Source organism: Gymnoscopelus braueri (assembly GCF_963280865.1).
Source record: "Gymnoscopelus braueri genome assembly, chromosome: 9".
NCBI classification, from domain to species: Eukaryota; Metazoa; Chordata; class Actinopteri; order Myctophiformes; family Myctophidae; genus Gymnoscopelus; species Gymnoscopelus braueri.
The window spans coordinates 37,795,198-37,813,326 of NC_137610.1; the positions used below are offsets into that span (position 1 = coordinate 37,795,198).

The following is an 18,129-nucleotide window of genomic DNA, read 5'->3' on the forward strand; positions in this document are numbered from 1 at the left end:
TCTATAAATAGATAGGAATAAATAGACAGAAAGAGAGAGAGAGGGAGAGAGAGAGAGAGAGAGATCCATTTACTTATCTGTCATGTTGGTAGACCAGCAAGCCAACAGCATATAATGACAATAACAACACCAGGCAAACTGATGAGAGGACAATGTTTTCATGACTAATCTGGGAAATTGTTTGCTTCACACAATCATGCAGAGATACTGAAAGTCATTGACTGGAAGAATTAAATGGTTCTATATAGAGAAGAGATGTGGAATAAAGCATAAAACACCAACTAGTTTTAAGAGGTTGAAAGCTTCTCACGGGTTGAACCTGACATGAACCCATGGCACACAGCATCCAGGAAGGTGCACCAGAACACTCAACACTAGGGGGAGTTTGAAACAAACGGACCCACGTGCTGTCCAGCCTCTTACAGTGTACTTCCTCAAAGTGATAACTGTAGAAGGATGGGAGTCAGGGCTTTGGCTAGAGTCTGCTACAGCCCAGATAGAGGCTGATAGCTGGGGCACTGCAGGGGGCATGGGAGATTTGTCCATCTATTTAAAACTTAGACAGCTAGAGCTGCTGGGGAGAGCAACGCTCAACTTTGGAGGAGGCAATAGACTGTCGGCACATCTGGTAATAAATTGATGAGCTTGAGCTGTAATACAGGCTGTTCCGTCAGGCTCTTTGATCAACTGGGTGGGATTAATACCACCTGCTTCGGTTACATGTTGTGCCTTTGGGGTATGCTTCTGGACAAGGGGGAAAACTTTCTGCCTGCCTCTCTCTCAGTTCGACATTATCTCCCTTTTTCTCTCTTTCTCATACGCATACGCACAAAATTTGACCCCCACCCCCCCCCCAACCCGCCCTCACCACACACACCACTACCCCCCACCCCCGCTCTCTCCATGGTTCAGGCGAGTGTTTCGGGGGTCGGCCTAAAGTGGCGGGCCGATAAGAGTGTTTGTCTAACACTCTCCATGTCAAAACACTCATCTATCTTCTCTGTATCTATCCTCACCAGAGAACAACGGACAGACGCTGATAAAATGGCTTTCCCACAGCCGGGGGGGGGGGGGGGGAGTGTACAGAGGGAAGAGAAGGAGGGAGGTGGCAGGGGGGTTAGAAGCGGGGGAGTGGCTGAGGGAGGAAGACAGAAGGAACACGGGTTTGAGGGAGATGTGAATTAATGATGACTTTTTAACGGCTGCATGTGGTCAAAATTGTAATCTGTCGATGTCTGAGCAACCGTTATTGCAGTGTCATACAGGAGGTGACCTGTTCCTCTCATGCATAACACTGAACTACAATGATACTCTGCTTACATTATACAAATTGCACACCGCACTGGAGAAATGTACCTCACACTGCAATCAACCCAGCCTTTCAGTCTCTTCCCTCAGTGGACAGCAGAGCTTGCCGCTTGCTACAAACTGATGGGCGCCCTTCAGGTGGGCTTTAGTGTCAATATTAATTGCTCTGGTTTTGGTTTGAGCTCTAGTTTTAAATCACTGCAGTATATTACTGTAGCTATTATCTAGAACCTATCAGAGGAGCCGTGGACATTTCAGAGTGACCAGATGAAGGAACCTTTTTGGATGTCGTTGAAGTTTGGAAATTAGCACGATTTATTTTTGTCTGAGGTCCAACTCGAGCAAGACTCCTGGGTCTAGTCACCAGACCAGCCAGTCTAGTTTGGCCTGTTGAGTCAGTTAGTCTGAAGTCCAGCATCTGTTCAGTCAGTATCCTATCTCCCATCATCCGCTGGGGCCTCAGTTTGGCCACTCTGACCTTCTTTATCTCAACACTTCATCAATGTCCAGTTTGCATCCACGCCATTGGTCAATCCCGTTCACATGACCCTCTTATCAGCTTGACCAGCTACAGTGACCCTCATTGTGAAATTGTCTTGGGATTTTACCCCAGTGAGAAAACACAGATATTAACTTATAAACACCATAGACGGAGAGATTACTTTGTCAGTTATTAAGACAGAAAACATGGTGTCCCCTACGTGCATAGCCAGTTGTGTCATATCCTTCCATGCAACCCTTGCTTTGGGGTCGACATTGTCATTGGAGACTTTTCTAAATGACTACACTTCATACAGGATATCCAATCTTTGAGCTCTGACTGAACAGCTATGGTGGCCATAACTTACTCTATCTATGTTAACCCATTAAGACCTGAGTCCGATTCTACAAATGCCTTCTAAATCAGTAGCTTTCAAACTCTTTCATAATTCAAAATCATTTTAAATGTTTCAAACACTTTCAAGATTTTTAAAAGATGTTCAAAAATAGCAGATGTACAAGCTTGTATATCTGCTATTATTGAATTGCCAACGCAAAAATCTAAAATGACACAGATGCTTTACCGGTTTTTAATAGGTTAATCTTCACTATTCCATTGTTTCGGGAAAATCCCGAAAGCAATCGAAAATATTTGAAATAAAATGTGGTATTTTTTTTTGTCTTTCAGACTTTCATAAATGTGATCACTCCCAGAGGTGGTCTGAAAAATCAGTTACATTCAACCACTCATTGCATATGAAAGAGAGAGAGGGAGAAGGTGACCACAGAGGGATAGAGGGGATAGTGTAATCAGTGCTTCTTGCTAATCCCAACAGGTTAGCTGTGTTCACTAGACTAACATGGGGCCTCCAACAATCCTAATCCTTGTTAATTACCCCTCCCTGCCTGCCTCAGACCCTCATAATGACCCAGTGTGCTTATCAATAAGGCTGCACTACCCATTACCACCATCACAGTTCTGTCTGACACTTCTTTATTTCTGATGTGTTCAGACTCATGCAGACATGTACAGTACACACATACTGTACAGTAGATATGTTTGCAATATTTAAAACCCTATATTTCACCAAATTAATGCTAAAGAAACACAGACACACGCACACACACACACACACACACAAGCTTGTCTATTGAATGGTGATTCATGATAATTCACCAAAACACAAGGCTGACTAGGATTGTTATCAATAACATCCAGCTCCACAAAATACACACAGCTTTATTCATTTACGCTTGACATTGTATGTACACACACACACACACAATCTCTAGTCATGCAGCACCAACACATCAACCTCCACACATGTACACACACACACACACACACACACACACACAACCTTATCAATACAGACGCTTCAGCAGCAACTGGGGCGTCCAGGCCCCTTTGACAAGCCAGCACAATAAAACAATCAGTCTGTCATTAATGAAATGACTAATGCAATTAACCGCAGAGTGGGCAGTAGGGAGGGAGGTGCGATGGGAGGGAAAGAAGAGGAGTGGGAGCAGAGGTAATAGGGTCATAGTAAATAATGATTTTCATACGTTGTCTTACATATATATATATATATATATATATATATATATATATATATATATATATATATATATATATATATATATATATATATATATATACATATATACATATATATATATATATATATATATATATATACATACATATACATATATACACACATATATACACATACATATATATATATACACACATATATACACACACATATATATATATATATATATATATATATATATATATATATATATATACATACATATATATATAGTCAATTCCTGGTGTTGTGATTCAAGTTAAACTCATAACTGTTGTAGACCCACACACCACCCAACCTCTCTCACACACGCACGCATGGACGCTACAAGACTAAACGGTAAGAGCTCATACAGTCACACAGCAGTACCTTGACTGGGTAGCTAATCATCAACTTATCTCCAACACAACATAGGTCAACCTAACTTGCTCTGCGGGTCAGCACATATGGAAACCCACACTCTGGGACATCATCTTCCATCGACCAATGCGGGAAGAGCACCCTCAAAAACAGCATGCCTGATTGGATATCGATGAGGAAGAGAAAGAGGGTGTAACCCAACACTGATGTCTCTTCTATCAGGGCTAATTGATTTTTAAAAAGACTATTGTTGATATCAAATGAGCACATCGCGGCGGAGCTATTGATTTTTTGACACAGTACAACAGGAAATCTTTATCTGTGCGGCACTCCGACCCCACACTAATAGGTGGGGTTTAACCTCTGCTGAATGACAAATCCCAACACTTCTTCCCCTACACTCTCTCTCTCTCCGGTCCTCGTGCGAGGGGTTCCTCTATTCACAGGACATGTCAAATGTTAGGATGTCCATGTTATATCATATAATAGGGGAAGAAGTTTCTTAGTGTAGCTTGTTAAAATATAATGAAAACATAATAATAATCACACTCTGCTGAGTCAGTATGAGTCGGAGTTGTGGTGATGGAACATAAAAAATTACAATAAACTTAGAAAAGAGCAAAGAAATCTCTCTCTTTCACTCTGTTAAGGGTTTTCACATGGTGAGCTTCAGCTTTTATCAAATATATTTGGTGTAAAGGGAAAAAAGTAAGGGACCCAGTAGTATAGAGTAGACCCCTGGAGGACTCCAGTCAGTGAAGTAGGGTTTAGGATAGAGATTTGCATTGTGTCCGAATTCAGTCACTACTCCCTAAATAGTGAGTCAGATGTAGAGGACTATATAGTGAACTCATCTGCGAAATAAAAAAATATTTTCGGACACTACTCGGGTCGCCGTCAATTACGTCATCGCTGTCGCACAATGAAAACGTCCCAAATCAGCGTTGGCTGTTTACAGCGATAAACAAACACCCCATGGATGTATCAAAAAACACTCCCGTATAAGTGTGATAAATAGTTAATATTATCCTTACATGTTATTACATCATTATATATTAATATATAATTTGCATGTATATTATACTTGTACGACAGGTTCTCTCTCCCTCTCTCGTTCTTCTGTGACGGGCACAATCATTCTTGTTGTGGTTTTTCAGTTTTCTTCTTTCAGCGGAACCAGCGCAATGCATTGTGGGATTGGCAGAGCTTGGCTAGTGATCATCGCCTGTACCCTACATTTCACGGTGCATTGTGGGATAGAATGAGTCCACTAATAGGGTATAATAATGATCACTATACATTTGAACACCACTACAAAATGGCTGAATCACTATAAAGTGCACTAGTGAGTGATTTCGGACACAGCCTTGGTGTAGAGCTCAGGGGTATTCAACGTTCTTTCAGGCCAAGGACCCCTTTGCTGAGAGAGAGATGAAGCAGGGACCCCACTACGTTGACTTTATTTATTTCAGACATTTCCCCACGTACCCTCAATACTTAGTAAATGTACCACTTGACCATGGCTCTGTACTTGGTTTGCTTCTTTTCCCTCTACACCAAACCGAAAATAGCAGATCTACAAGCTCGTGCTTGTAGATCTGCTATTTTCGGCAAATGCTCCCTTCAGAATAGGGATGCTAGGGTTATGTAGATCATGTAAAACAAAAAAGGTTCCTATCACACAAAGACTTGGCGGCCCCCCTGTAGTAACTTTGAGGACCCCCTAGCCTAGGGGTCTCAGACCCCCTGTTGAAGACCCATGGTGTAGAGGACAAAAAGACAGGACCAAGTACAGCGCTGATCCCGGTCAACTAAGTATTATAGTATAGAGAGTGGTTAAGAACAACCCTTTTGCAAAGTGACATTATAAAAGTGATTTCTTTCCTCTTTCTCCGCTCACCCCCCCCCCCTCCTCTTCACAAATACAACCCTCGACAGCTCTTCCTATTTTTCTCTCTCTCTCTCCATCATCTTCAGCCCAGGTCTGTGGTGTCCGGCAGACTCAGCAGCTCAATAGATAGACATTTCTGGGATAGGCATCAACTGCTCAGGACCACGCAATCATTTCCATTTTACCCTCCGTTGCACAGGCAAGATAAGACACCTGCGTAGCCATGCTAATCAGATGAGCTTCAACAGAACTTTATCATTGACATTTACCACTGTTTACCCAACTAATTTCTCTTAACTGCACTGCTGAACTTTTATCTGCAAAATACATACAGCACCAGAAAAGAGCAAGAAGCAAACATGCAAATTCCCAAATGTGAGGAAAGATAAAGTGATCATAATAAAAAACAACAACAAAAAACGAAGAAACTTAAAAGAACATCTTCCCCTCTGTTAGGAGGACGAAGGGCGTGAGACAGAACAAGGGAGAGACAGAGTGACAAGGCTGGATGAAGCAATGCCCCATCCGTCTTAAGATGAGCACAAATGCAAAGTATGCTGACATTCACAGGGGAGAAAAACTTCATTTTTGGCATTCAAATATGTGGGCTGAGGGTGCAGTGTGTTTTATATATTGCTGATAAAGATTGTGTATGTGTGCAGTCTGTAGTGTCTGTCTGTCTGTAGTGTCTGTCTGTCTGTAGTGTCTGTCTGTCTGTTTGTCTGTCTGTCTGTGAGAGAGAAAGAGACAGAGTATGGTCTCATCTAAGTAGTCAGTCAGTAAGGGAAAAGCAGAAGAAATCAAATCAAAGTTTTTCCTAAATAAAATAATTGTAAAACATCTACCACAAATAAAATGATATTCTTAACAGTTGGGACTCTTTAGACAGCCACAGGTAGTATGACTTTGAGTGTGCCAACTGCCAAGCCATATCTAGAATATCTGCATTTAGTGAAATCTTCAGCCTTGATTGTTAGATAAAACTGATAGGGCTGGGCGCTATGGATAAAATCAAATATCCCAATATGTCTGACCAAATACTTCAATATTGTGACAGAAGATAATATGGTATTGTGTCAATAATATCAAATTCTTTCACATTTTCCCCCAAAAAATCTAAAATAGCAAAGATTGCCCATCACAATGCACCACACAGCGACACGTTGTTAGCTTGTAGATTGCCTTTCTTCTTTTTTTGGTAATGTTTGAAAATATAAAATAAGTACTGAAAACGCAATTTGCCAAATTACGATATCCAAAATACCAGACGATATCTAGTCCCATATCAAGAATCAAGAAGGCTTTATTTGTCACAACTACACTAATACAAGTACACAAAAAGTGAAATGCTATTTAGTGCGGTCCACAGGGTAATATCACGATATCAATATAATATTGCCCACCCCTAGTAGTACTGTTCAAAATTCAACACATTCCATTATTCATGTGGTGATTCAGAGCAAACAGACTAGAAAGAACATCATTAAAAGGGGTCAAGATTCAAGGAATGGGGCGGGATTCTCAAGAAAGTGATTCTAGCACAAAACCATGGTGAGTGTGTGTGTGTGTGTGTGTGTGTGTGTGTGTGTGTGTGTGTGTGTGTGTGTGTGTGTGTGTGTGTGTGTGCGTGTGTGTGTGTGCGTGTGTATGTGTGTGGGGTTATGTGAGAGAAATTGACAGAGGAAGAGAGAGTGTGCATGTACGCAAGTGTGTGTGTGTGTGTGTGTGTGTGTGCGCATGCGTGTGTGTGTGTGCGCGTGTGTGCGCCCACTCGTGTGTGTGCGCCCACTCTCTTATTCACTCTCCCTACGCCCATCTCTCCCAGCCTCCCCTCACTCCACTGCTAGCCTTTCACAAATTGAAAGTGGAGACCTTCCAGAAACTATCCCTGATAATCACACATAAATTAATTAGAAAATGTTTCTTGACATTCTCTACGCAGCGACGGCGGGGAAAAAAAGACTCAGGCAAAGCCACAAAATTAATTGTACGCTATGTGACTCCGATAATTAATTCAATCATTAATTCATGTCTGCTTTAACAACTCCTTCTGGCTCCGCGAAGGACGTTTCAATCAGGCCGGTATCGGCAATGCGGGCTGGGAAAGGGAAACGTGAAAAGTTAAAGAGTGATAGACTCGCTCGACATACTCAGGGTCATTCAGAGGTTCAGAAATTAAACAGACAACGTGGAGCTGTAAAATTTAGCACTTTCCTCCAACATTGTGTTCAAAGTCTGCAACTAGAAAACATACACAAATATATCTCAACCTTACAGTACATATATCTTGCATTGTCATAATTTATAAATTGATTCGGGGGGGGGGGGGGGGGGGGATTTCCCACATCCCGAGTGTGAGTAAGACCAAAATTGCCACTTTGTGTGTCTGGTAAAATGTGCATTGTTGTGGTACTAAATAATATTTAGCAACACACCATTTACCATACTCATTTGGTTTGAACCTGCATACTTAGGTTCACTATATGAATACAGTCCTTATATCTCTACACATACACAGATACACTCCTCAGACCTTACACCATACTGCTGTACTAACTCTTGTCTAATAAGTCTAGGAAGGAAGCTGGTGAAAGTCTGGTGGGGAAGAGATAGAGGACTGAGAGAGAAAGAGAATGTGAGAGAGAGGGAGAGAGAAAGGGAGAGTGAGTGTATGAGAGATGGAGGGAGAGAGGGGGACATGAGAGCGATAAAGCATTATCGTGACGAAAGAGAGAGCATGAAAGGACAAAAATTAAGCAAAGACAGAGAAAAAGTGTGTCTGTGTGCGTGCGTGCGTGTGTGCGTGCGTGCGCGTGCATGTGTGCGTGCTTGTGCATTTGTTTGTGTGTGTGTGTGTGTGTGTGTGTGCGTGTGCGTGTGTGTGTCTGTGTATTTCTGCAGGAGAGGAAGGTCTGCAGGATGTGGTGCAGCGACTGCAGGAGAGGCCAGGCATCTGATAGGGTGGTAATCAGCGTGCCAATGTCCCGTCCCGTCCCACCATCAACACCAAGCCTGCCTGGGCTAACACATGGACCATGGGAGCAGCTGGGTGATAGGGGCTGGACAGCAGTGAGAAATGTTCCTAAAGATTATGGCCCCTGCGCCTATCAATCATCATGGAGGGGAAGAGAGTGACACATCAGAGACAAGCTGGAGTGAGGAGATGGGGGGGAAGAGGAGTGTGTGTGTGTGTGTGTGTGTGTGTGTGTGTGTGTGTGTGTGTGTGTGTGTGTGTGTGTGTGTGTGTGTGTGTGTGTGTGTGTGTGTGTGTGTGTGTGTGTTTTTCAGGCCCTTCAGGCACCCTGGAGGCAACACCTTCCATTACCAGCTAAGGACAAAATTTAGCTTGGTCTTTAAATAGAAATTAAACTAAAGGCGAGTCTGTCATGAGCTTAGTACACTTCGACAGGTGATCCCTGCAACATTAATTCATACAGTATGCCACAATTAAAGGGGTTAATAAATGCACATGGGTGCCCCAACAAAGTGAAACGCAAACCCCAAAACGTACTCAAGAACTACGCTGTACTGCCAAATCGTGCATATTTATTTGAGTGTTATACAGTAGCTGTCATGGCTCGGATTTTTTCTTTGTGCAAACATGTGCCAAAATAAGCAGGTTTCCGTTGCAGTTCTCTTCAAGTCGTCAGTTTCCCCCACCGCCGCCTGCACTCTGAGGTTAGCTCTGTGCAGGTGTCTGGCGGCCCAGCTGACGAGACAAGCCCGCTGGAGACATGACAACCAATCATAAATTCAGACCGCCTTGATTGACAGGTGGAATTGACAGGGTGTTAACAGAGAGAGAGAGAGAGAGAGAGAGAGAGAGAGAGAGAGAGAGAGAGAGAGAGAGAGAGAGAGAGAGAGAGAGAGAGAGAGAGAGAGAGATATCTGCTGCCTATGATATGGAACAAGGTTATGGGGAGACATACAGAGGGAGCAAAAGATGGTGAGAGAGTGAGAAAGAGAAAAAGACAGACAGAGACAGGGAGAGAAAGAGACAGAGATGTATCAAAAAGTCCAAAGTCTACTCTTGCGTCTGAGAATCTGGGAATAAAAATAAATATAGCTGCTAGCAGCAATATGGGGGCCAAGCAATGCAATACAATATAGAAAAAGCAATATGCAATATGCGCAATAAGCCATAGAAACATAATAGACTGAACTTGAGAGAAAAAAGACAATTCACAAATGAGCATTGGTTGCATTGCTGAGCAGAGTTCTGGGGGACTGTGGATATTATAATGGCAGATTTCAAACTCTTTCAGTCATCAAGACAAAAGTTTGCCAATTTCAACAATAAATTATTCTAATTAGGCTATAGCTTTTCATCACTATTCCTGGCCAATCGGTTTAGCCGGGGCCTGGAATAGAACCTGTGACCTTCTGTTTCCCAGGCGTCCTCTCAACGCATTCAGCTACAACAGCCACCAAATAAGAAGAAAACCAGCAAATACAAAAGACTGACATGCTTGGCCCCCTAATAATAATAATAAACTGGTGCGTTCTATAAAAATTACAGCGTTGACCAATCAATCTGAAAAAACAGATTTTCCCATGCAGGGAGGGACTATTCTCATGCATTTTCCTCCTCAGTGGGTTGGCCAATCGATCTGAAATTGCACATAGGCATTGATTATTGGCACATGTGCAGGGATTGACAAAGCTGATCGTTTATTTAACCCAAATTGATGCTATTAATTTGGGTTATGAGATCTGTAGTCACGGTCGCAGACCTAAGTCTGCACGCACAGTAGCTGGGAAGTGTGTATCCAAGGGTATGGACTAGTTGTCCATTATTCTTTATCATTCATAACTGACTCACCACCTCGCTCTCTCTGTAAAGCATATATTATTACCCCTTCACTACTCATCCCTCTATTCTAACCTCACTGGTTTCAAATATCCTCTCCTGATCCCTCTATCCTAATCTCATATCTGTACTGCTCTTGTGTGTTAGTTTTTATTTCTTTCTTTCCCTCTTTCATCTCTCTAAACCTGAATCTCTCTATCCTGGTCTCACCCCTGCCAACCTTGTATGGTCATTGGTCTGGAGATGACATCTCATCAGGAGTTAACTGTCTTAATGCTACTCTATGTTGCTGGCCTACCAGATAACAGATACATGCACAGTAACACACACACACACACACACACACACACACACACACACACACACACACACACACACACACACACACACACACACACACACACACACACACACACACACACACACACACACACACACACACACACACACACACACACACACACACACACACACACACATCTCTGCTTTCATTAAAAGTTTTTTTGTACCAAGATAAGGCATGTGCATTAAATGTAGCCTGGCTGTGTAACCTTTTTCTCTCTATGGTTTCCTTGAATAGTTGCAAAACACAACTAACATTAATATAAACCTTGTGTGTTAATATCTTACTTAATATCTTACTTGGCCTCAACTGCAGCTCAAGTTTCAGTCATCCACAGTAAGATATTTAAATAGGCATTGTTTGATCAAATACAGAAACAAAGGCATTGTCTCTGTGATGGAGAAAGAAACTACCATTTATGCAAATGTCCCTTCAAAAAAAACATGTAACCTTCAAAGTAAGGTCCTCAACTGTAATATGCTCATACATTTCATGTCATTCCTTTTCCAAACAATAAAAATATCATTAGTCTAGTGGGTACAACATTTCATCTGCTGATATCACGTTTACTTTTTTGTTTTTTCCCCAGTATATCCATCTACTCACATTACTGTTTTAACTACATGAACCCTCGTGTCCCTATTCTAAGCATGTCACAAAAGGCGAACATTCGATGAAAATAGCAGATCTACAAGCTCACAACCTGTTTAAGTGGTTATGTTTTTTTGTTTTGTTTTACAGTGCAGGGTCAGGTGTATACTCCCTTTACCCCTGCACTCCTCTACCTTCATCTGGTCTTATTAGCTCCTTTTAACACAAGCATGTGTTGTATGCTGACAAAGAGAAAATCTGGAACACACACTCACACACACAAACACAAACACAAACACGCTCTCACACACACACACACACACACACACACACACACACACACGCACGCGCGGATTCGCACAAAACACCTCGCCTTTCCCTATCATCCAGAAACTGCCTCAACCAAGCCCCCATATCTCTCGCTCCTTACCCTAAATAAATTAGAATCCTTTATACAGTGATGATAATATGCATATACTGTGCCTCCTTGCTCTATTATAATTAACTACTATATGATAACCACCACCACCATGCTTGGTAAATAATAATATCCATTATTACGCTTGCCATTATAATGCTTTATTGGAGGTAATTTGAATTACTCTGTTGGGGAGGATAAGGAGTCGGGGGGAGAAAAGTGCTGGGAAGGCAGGAAACCGTGGGCTCGCTTGAATGGTTACACTAGACCTGACTCCTCAAAGCTCACCACTCACTAGATGTCCAAAAGTGTGATCGGGCAATTCAGAGTGGTCCCTCTTTTAAACTCATGTCACATACAGTACATAGCAAAAAAGCCTAAATCCTCTATACTTCGCTGACTGGGATCTATACTTGGTCCCCTCGATATTTCCCTCTCCACCAAATGTCTTTGCTTATAGCTGATAATAGCTGATCTACACAAAGACACGTTGCGAATTCTGACATGCCCAGAATAGGGTTGCATCACAGTGAGCTTGTGAGCTTGGAGATTTGTCAATTTGTGTTTTGTTTATGTTTTGATTTTTTTTTGTTGCTTTCACCTACAGTATAATGACATACCCAAAATTGGGATGCCAGGCGGAAATTAGTTAATTTAACTTTTCAAGATTTTGTTTTGTACAGTAAAGAGAAAGATCCCTTTCCTTGAAGACTCACACATGGTAGGAAGATGTGACTCACTCCAGCACTGCATTAGTTCCTTTGAGTGGGGGAGATTGTTATGCCTTTTAAGGTGTGTGGGGTGGGGGCATTTTTATTCTTCATTTATCAGAGAGAGGAGTGTAGAGAGACGGGAAACCAAGGGCAGAGAGAGGAGAGACAAGACCAGGAGTCAGATTCAAACTCGGGTCCTAACGCTCACGAGGAACACATGGTGTTTGCAACTATCTACCACCAGACTCAGACATGACTAGTTTTTATTTGTGAAGGGTCACAGAAGGTGTGTGTGTGTGCGTGTATGTGCGTGCATGTATGTATGTATGTATGTATGTATGTATGTATGTATGTATGTATGTATGTATGTATGTATGTATGTATGTATGTATATATATATATATACACACATACACATATACATATACATATACATATATATATATACTGTATAGTACATTAAATATTTTCACTCAATAAAACACGTCTGGTGACAATGGGTCCGGGAAAGACGGCAAGGAGAGAATATGAGCGGACAGCCAGCGAATGACAAGGGATTACTGTGACACTATTTGCATATCAAGAATTTTAAGCAGTGAGGGAGAAAATATCGAAACCCTCCAGCCAGCAAGGTCATTCAAAAGATAATTTTTTTTCTCCTGCTCATAATTTATTTTGCATATCATGCAGCATGGACACATTGTAGATTAAAAAGGCGGCTTTAGCGTATCATGCCATCCCTGATAGGGACTGGGGACCAGCCACCGCCTAGCCTCTCTCACCCACCATACCACCACACCACACCACATCAAACTCACGTGCACATGCACACATAAATCTTACATTATACTTATAAAAAAAACTGATTTCATAAGTAAATTTTCCCCCGTGTTTTTGTTTTCAAGGAGTTGGAAGACAGGTAGGGAGACCTGTAGTCCTGTTGCTAAACAAATAGAAATTCTCCATATTATGGAGAATATTATGGAGAAACGGAATATTCCTGGAGCTTTCAATCCATTCCAGTGTACTGTACATCCAATCCAAACATCTTAGGGTTTCCATGTTTTGTTTTATTTTTCATATCAGAAGACGATACATCAAAGGCGATACTTTGATTGCTATTTATGAACAGAGAAGAGTGTAGAAAAACCTGCTGCTTTGTTAGTTACTATCTAAGAGCACAGGATATTAATCAATAATCCAAAATAATCAAAATAATTACCATTAATGCCTTAAAATCATAATACCATATAATTAATTGAATTATTAATAATAATTATTATTATTATTGAGAAGGTAAAAAACACAAATTATAATTAGTAACATTTTTGCTGTTGTAGGAAGTTGGTTATTTTCTATGGTGACATCTTATTTAGCAGAACAAAATGTGATTATTATGGATATAATAATACAAAAGGGACTACTGTACATGGAAATGGTATTCAATTCAATTCTAGCATTTATAATATGTTTTTTCTTAACTTCAAACTCTTAGATTTTGTTTCATTTGTAAAAATTATTACAGTTAAAATGGACTGAAACTAATAAAATAAATCTAATAGAACTAAACTAAACTAAAACAACCCCCATGGAATTTTATTCAACGGAAATTTACATTCAACAAATTTGGAGTCAGCTGAGCTAGGAGTAGCGCCTTAGGACATGAATGGAGATAGTTGTATATTTCTTCAGCGTGACGCATAACAGCCATGACATAAACATCTAGAGAGCAGAGGAATGGAGAGCTGGAAAGATAGATGGAATGAAGTATGACAGAGGGAAGGATGGATGGAGGCTGAGAGAGCCAATTACTAGCAGACAGAGCCATGACTGCCTGTCTGCAATCGCCAAGAGATGAGAGAGAAGGCATGGACAGGTGTGTGTGTGTGTGTGTGTGTGTGTGTGTGTGTGTGTGTGTGTGTGTGTGGGGGGGGGGGGGGGGGGGGTTGAGAGACAGCAACGGAGGGAGAGATGGCAGGAGGATGGAGGAAAGCAAGAAAGAACGAGAAATGGGAGAAAACGAAGAGATTGCCAGGGAGGGATAGATTGATTGTGTCAGAGTAGGAGTGAAATAGGTGAGAGATGAACATTTGTGATGTCTGTCTGTGAACCTGGCGAAGGACTTATAAAAACGTTGTCCGTTTGACAAACTAACTGACAAATCTTGATACTTTGTCACGTAGATGCAATTGACCAAGGGTCAAGTAAAGGTGAAAAACAAATGTGCATGAATGTAATGATAGATAATCTTTATTTGTCATTATTTTCTCATGCCGCGTATATCCAAAACTCTAAACACAAATGATAATAAGCTGAAACTTTGGGTCCTTCAACAAACCCAGAGCGATCCAGGGCCGAGAGGGTAAAACCCACGACAGTGAGAAACGTGCGGAATGCTAACATTCACAAATAAGATAAAGCCATGTTTTCTTCCATACGAGCTAATACCCCCCCCCCCCCTTCTCTCTCTCACACACTACTCTCTTTCTCTATCTCTCTCTCTCTCTTCCTGCCTTCCTGGCTTATGGGAAATGTCTGCTAGACGGCGAGCGTGTGTATGAACAAGAGAACGTTCACCGTTCGTCCACTCCTAACATGCCAGTGGGGGCTTGGGGCGTGGAGAGAGGGGGGGGGGGGTATAAGAAAGCGAAAAACAAGAAACGTAAAGGGGGGGGGTGCTGTTAGTGGTGATGGAGAGAGCAGAGGAGAGGGTGAATGGAAGAAGGGAAGACAGAAAGGGGGGGGGGGGGGGGTAGAGGAATGGAAGGACGGCGGGGGGTTGTGGTGGTGTTGGGGGGAGGAGGGGGAGGGGGGGGTTTGACGATAAGAGAAAAATTCAGACCGGTCAAAGTTTCCCTTTTGCCAATCGTGCTCCTGATAAAGACAGCGCCTGCTCCGGAGCTGATAGAGGGGCTATCTCTCCCTCAACCCCCCCCCCCCCTCCTCCCCTCCATCCCTCCTTCTCCCTCTCCCTCGCTCGCCCGGCAGTTAGTTTGTGTGGACGGGAGGGAGGGGACACACACACACAAACGGGGTCCCTATCACAGCAGCATCACGGTGCTACCATCAACCAGCCACCACACAGCAATTAATATCGCTCCAATTACTGTTAAAGGGACGAGGCTGGGACAGCACGATAATGAACACATCCTCTCTCCCCACCAGAAGAATTCAAAAGCACACACACACACACACACACACACACATACACACACACACACACACACACACACACACACGGTCACACTCACACAATGATGTATGTGCAGTTGCACACATACATGTGGATGTTTACACTCATAAACATACGGACACACAACACACATACACACACACTCCATAAACCCACGTGTGCAAACGTGCTTAAAACGTGTGCAGCTTGAAAAGGAAATATGGGAGATAGTGTGGTAATCTTCTTGCATTATTTAACTCATTGAAGACAGAGAGAAATAAATAACCAAACAAACCATGATAAGAGAGGAAATAAATAATAAAATTATGGCGATTTGCTTGTTATCTCCTCTTAGCTCTGTTTGTGTTTTTGTCACGAGTTGAATAAATTCCCTGGCCTGTCACATTCACATCTCCAATAGGATAACAAAAGGACAACGTTAATGGACAGTGACAACTTAGAGGCTAATATACTGTAGAAAAAGAGTAATAACTTCAACACATATGCATACATGCATTATACACACACACACACACACACACACACACACACACACACACACACACACACACACACACCCCCACAGGTGCATACACAACCTCATAGCTTTAGTAGAATACATTTTTTTAATACTTTGAATCATGGTTTTCATTATTAACAGTATCATGAAATTATAAGAGTAGAATATACTGGTTGGGATAGCCCTTTAAGGTAGGGTGACCAAAGACCATATCAACGCCCGAAACCGGGACTCTTAAATTGACGTGCACATTCATGCACTCATGTATGCGCACGTTCATGTATACGCGCACATGGATGCGCACCATAGGCATTTTCATCAGGATGGGGGACAATTATTTTAGCGCTTAGCACACCTAGTGACTGCACTTTTCAACAGACCAGAACATGACAAATGTCTATGTAAGCGCTGAAAACAACAATTATTATTTTAATTGTGGTGAAAACCAGGCTTATTTGACAAAGCTGGCGGTTGGGACATTTGAGTGTTTTACAGTATTTGTCAGGACAAATGTTCTCATTTGGTCGGCAGGTTTCTGAACTGTCCACAGCCACCAATGAGACGCAGAGCGAGTAGACGGACATTATGCCATGCCTTATAATGAGCATTAGTAAGGATTAGTGAGGATATGAAGATAATTATATGAAGGTGAAGTGCTCCTTCAAGGGTTCAGTTCGACATGATGCCAGAAGGAGTGGGGATTGAACCCGGAACCTTCTTATTCCCATGCAGACAACTGCTCTACAGTATATTGCTGTAAGTTCATATGGACATCTAGCCTGATGTGATCCTACATGTGTATGCACCTATACTATATTGTATACACACATTCCAACAACTTCAATTCCAGACCAAACCAAAACATACATTTTATAGACTTAAAATGTGTGATATGATTTATTCTTGATTGTTAGGCATGGTGAAGAGGACTCACCTGGACCTCTCCAGTGTAGAACCTCCTCCTCTTGCTCAAGCTCCTCGCCCTCCTTTTCAGCGCTATGCCTTGGACCGTCCTCCTCCTCCTCCTCGCCCCTGTCTTCAGCATCAGAGGCCCCCGGGGGGTCCCGCGTACGTGGCTCTGGACAGACAAGGATAAGCAATAAGCATGTGATAACTAAACACGTTGGCATAATGGCCAGATTGGCCACTAGCATAGAAGGTATTCATCAGCGACTCATTTCTAGTGTGTGTGTATGCGCACCTGTGCGTAAATGTTTGCATGTATGTGTGCGTGCGTACGTACGTGCGTGCGTGCGTGCGTGCGTGCGTGCGTGCGTGCGTGCGTGCTAGCGTGCGTGCGTGCGTGTGTGCGTGCGTGTGTGCGTGCGTCTGGGCAGTGGCCGTTCCTGTCTGTTGATCAAAGACTGTGGTGAAAAAGCTCCCTGGGCTGTGTAACACAACACCTCCCCAACCAGAGATGGACCCTTTGATTCTCGTTGCAACGCTGGAGAAGAAAGACTCATCAGAAACAATGTCCTAACTCCCTCTTTGTGTTGTCCCTCGTTCTTTTTTCTTTTGGTCCATCCGTCTGTCTTATTCGCTCGCTCTCCTTCAATCGACACCTGCTCCTCTGTGTGTCCGTTGATCTGTGTGTGCGTATGCGTGTGCGTGTGCGTGTGTGTGTGTGTCTCTCTCTCTCTCTCTCTCTTTGTCTGTGTCTGTGTCTCTGTCCTTATCTTTGCATCTCGTTCCTCCTCTCATCTACTCCTGTCACCTTCAACAAAGACAGAGCCTGGCTGTGTTCTTCTCTAATCAGTGGCATCGATATCACTGGCATTGATCAGGATGATTACAGAGCCTCCTGCTGCCTGATCAAAGAGATCTGTGTGTGGGTGGACTTGAGTGTTATTTGTTACATTACATTTGTGTGTCTGTGTGTGTGTCTATGATTGGTGTGCTTGTGTGCTTGTGTGTGTGTGTGTGTG

General features: G+C 42.5%; 1 protein-coding gene across 2 annotated transcripts in view; it reads right to left on the reverse strand.

The window, feature by feature from the left end:
• zfpm1 (zinc finger protein, FOG family member 1) overlaps nucleotides 1-18,129 on the reverse strand; it is a 90,962-nt gene that overhangs the window by 24,552 nt on the left and 48,281 nt on the right. For both annotated transcript variants that reach the window (XR_013933797.1, XM_080438583.1), the window contains exons 3-4: nucleotides 17,139-17,282; nucleotide 1 (exon numbers count right to left, since the gene is read on the reverse strand). The exon at nucleotide 1 is cut by the window's left edge and continues 133 nt beyond it. Coding sequence is in view for 1 of the 2 variants with exons in the window: in XM_080438583.1 (XP_080294709.1) it covers nucleotide 1; nucleotides 17,139-17,282 (145 nt within the window). In the remaining variant the exon portion in view is untranslated. The remainder of the gene's footprint in view (nucleotides 2-17,138; nucleotides 17,283-18,129) is intronic.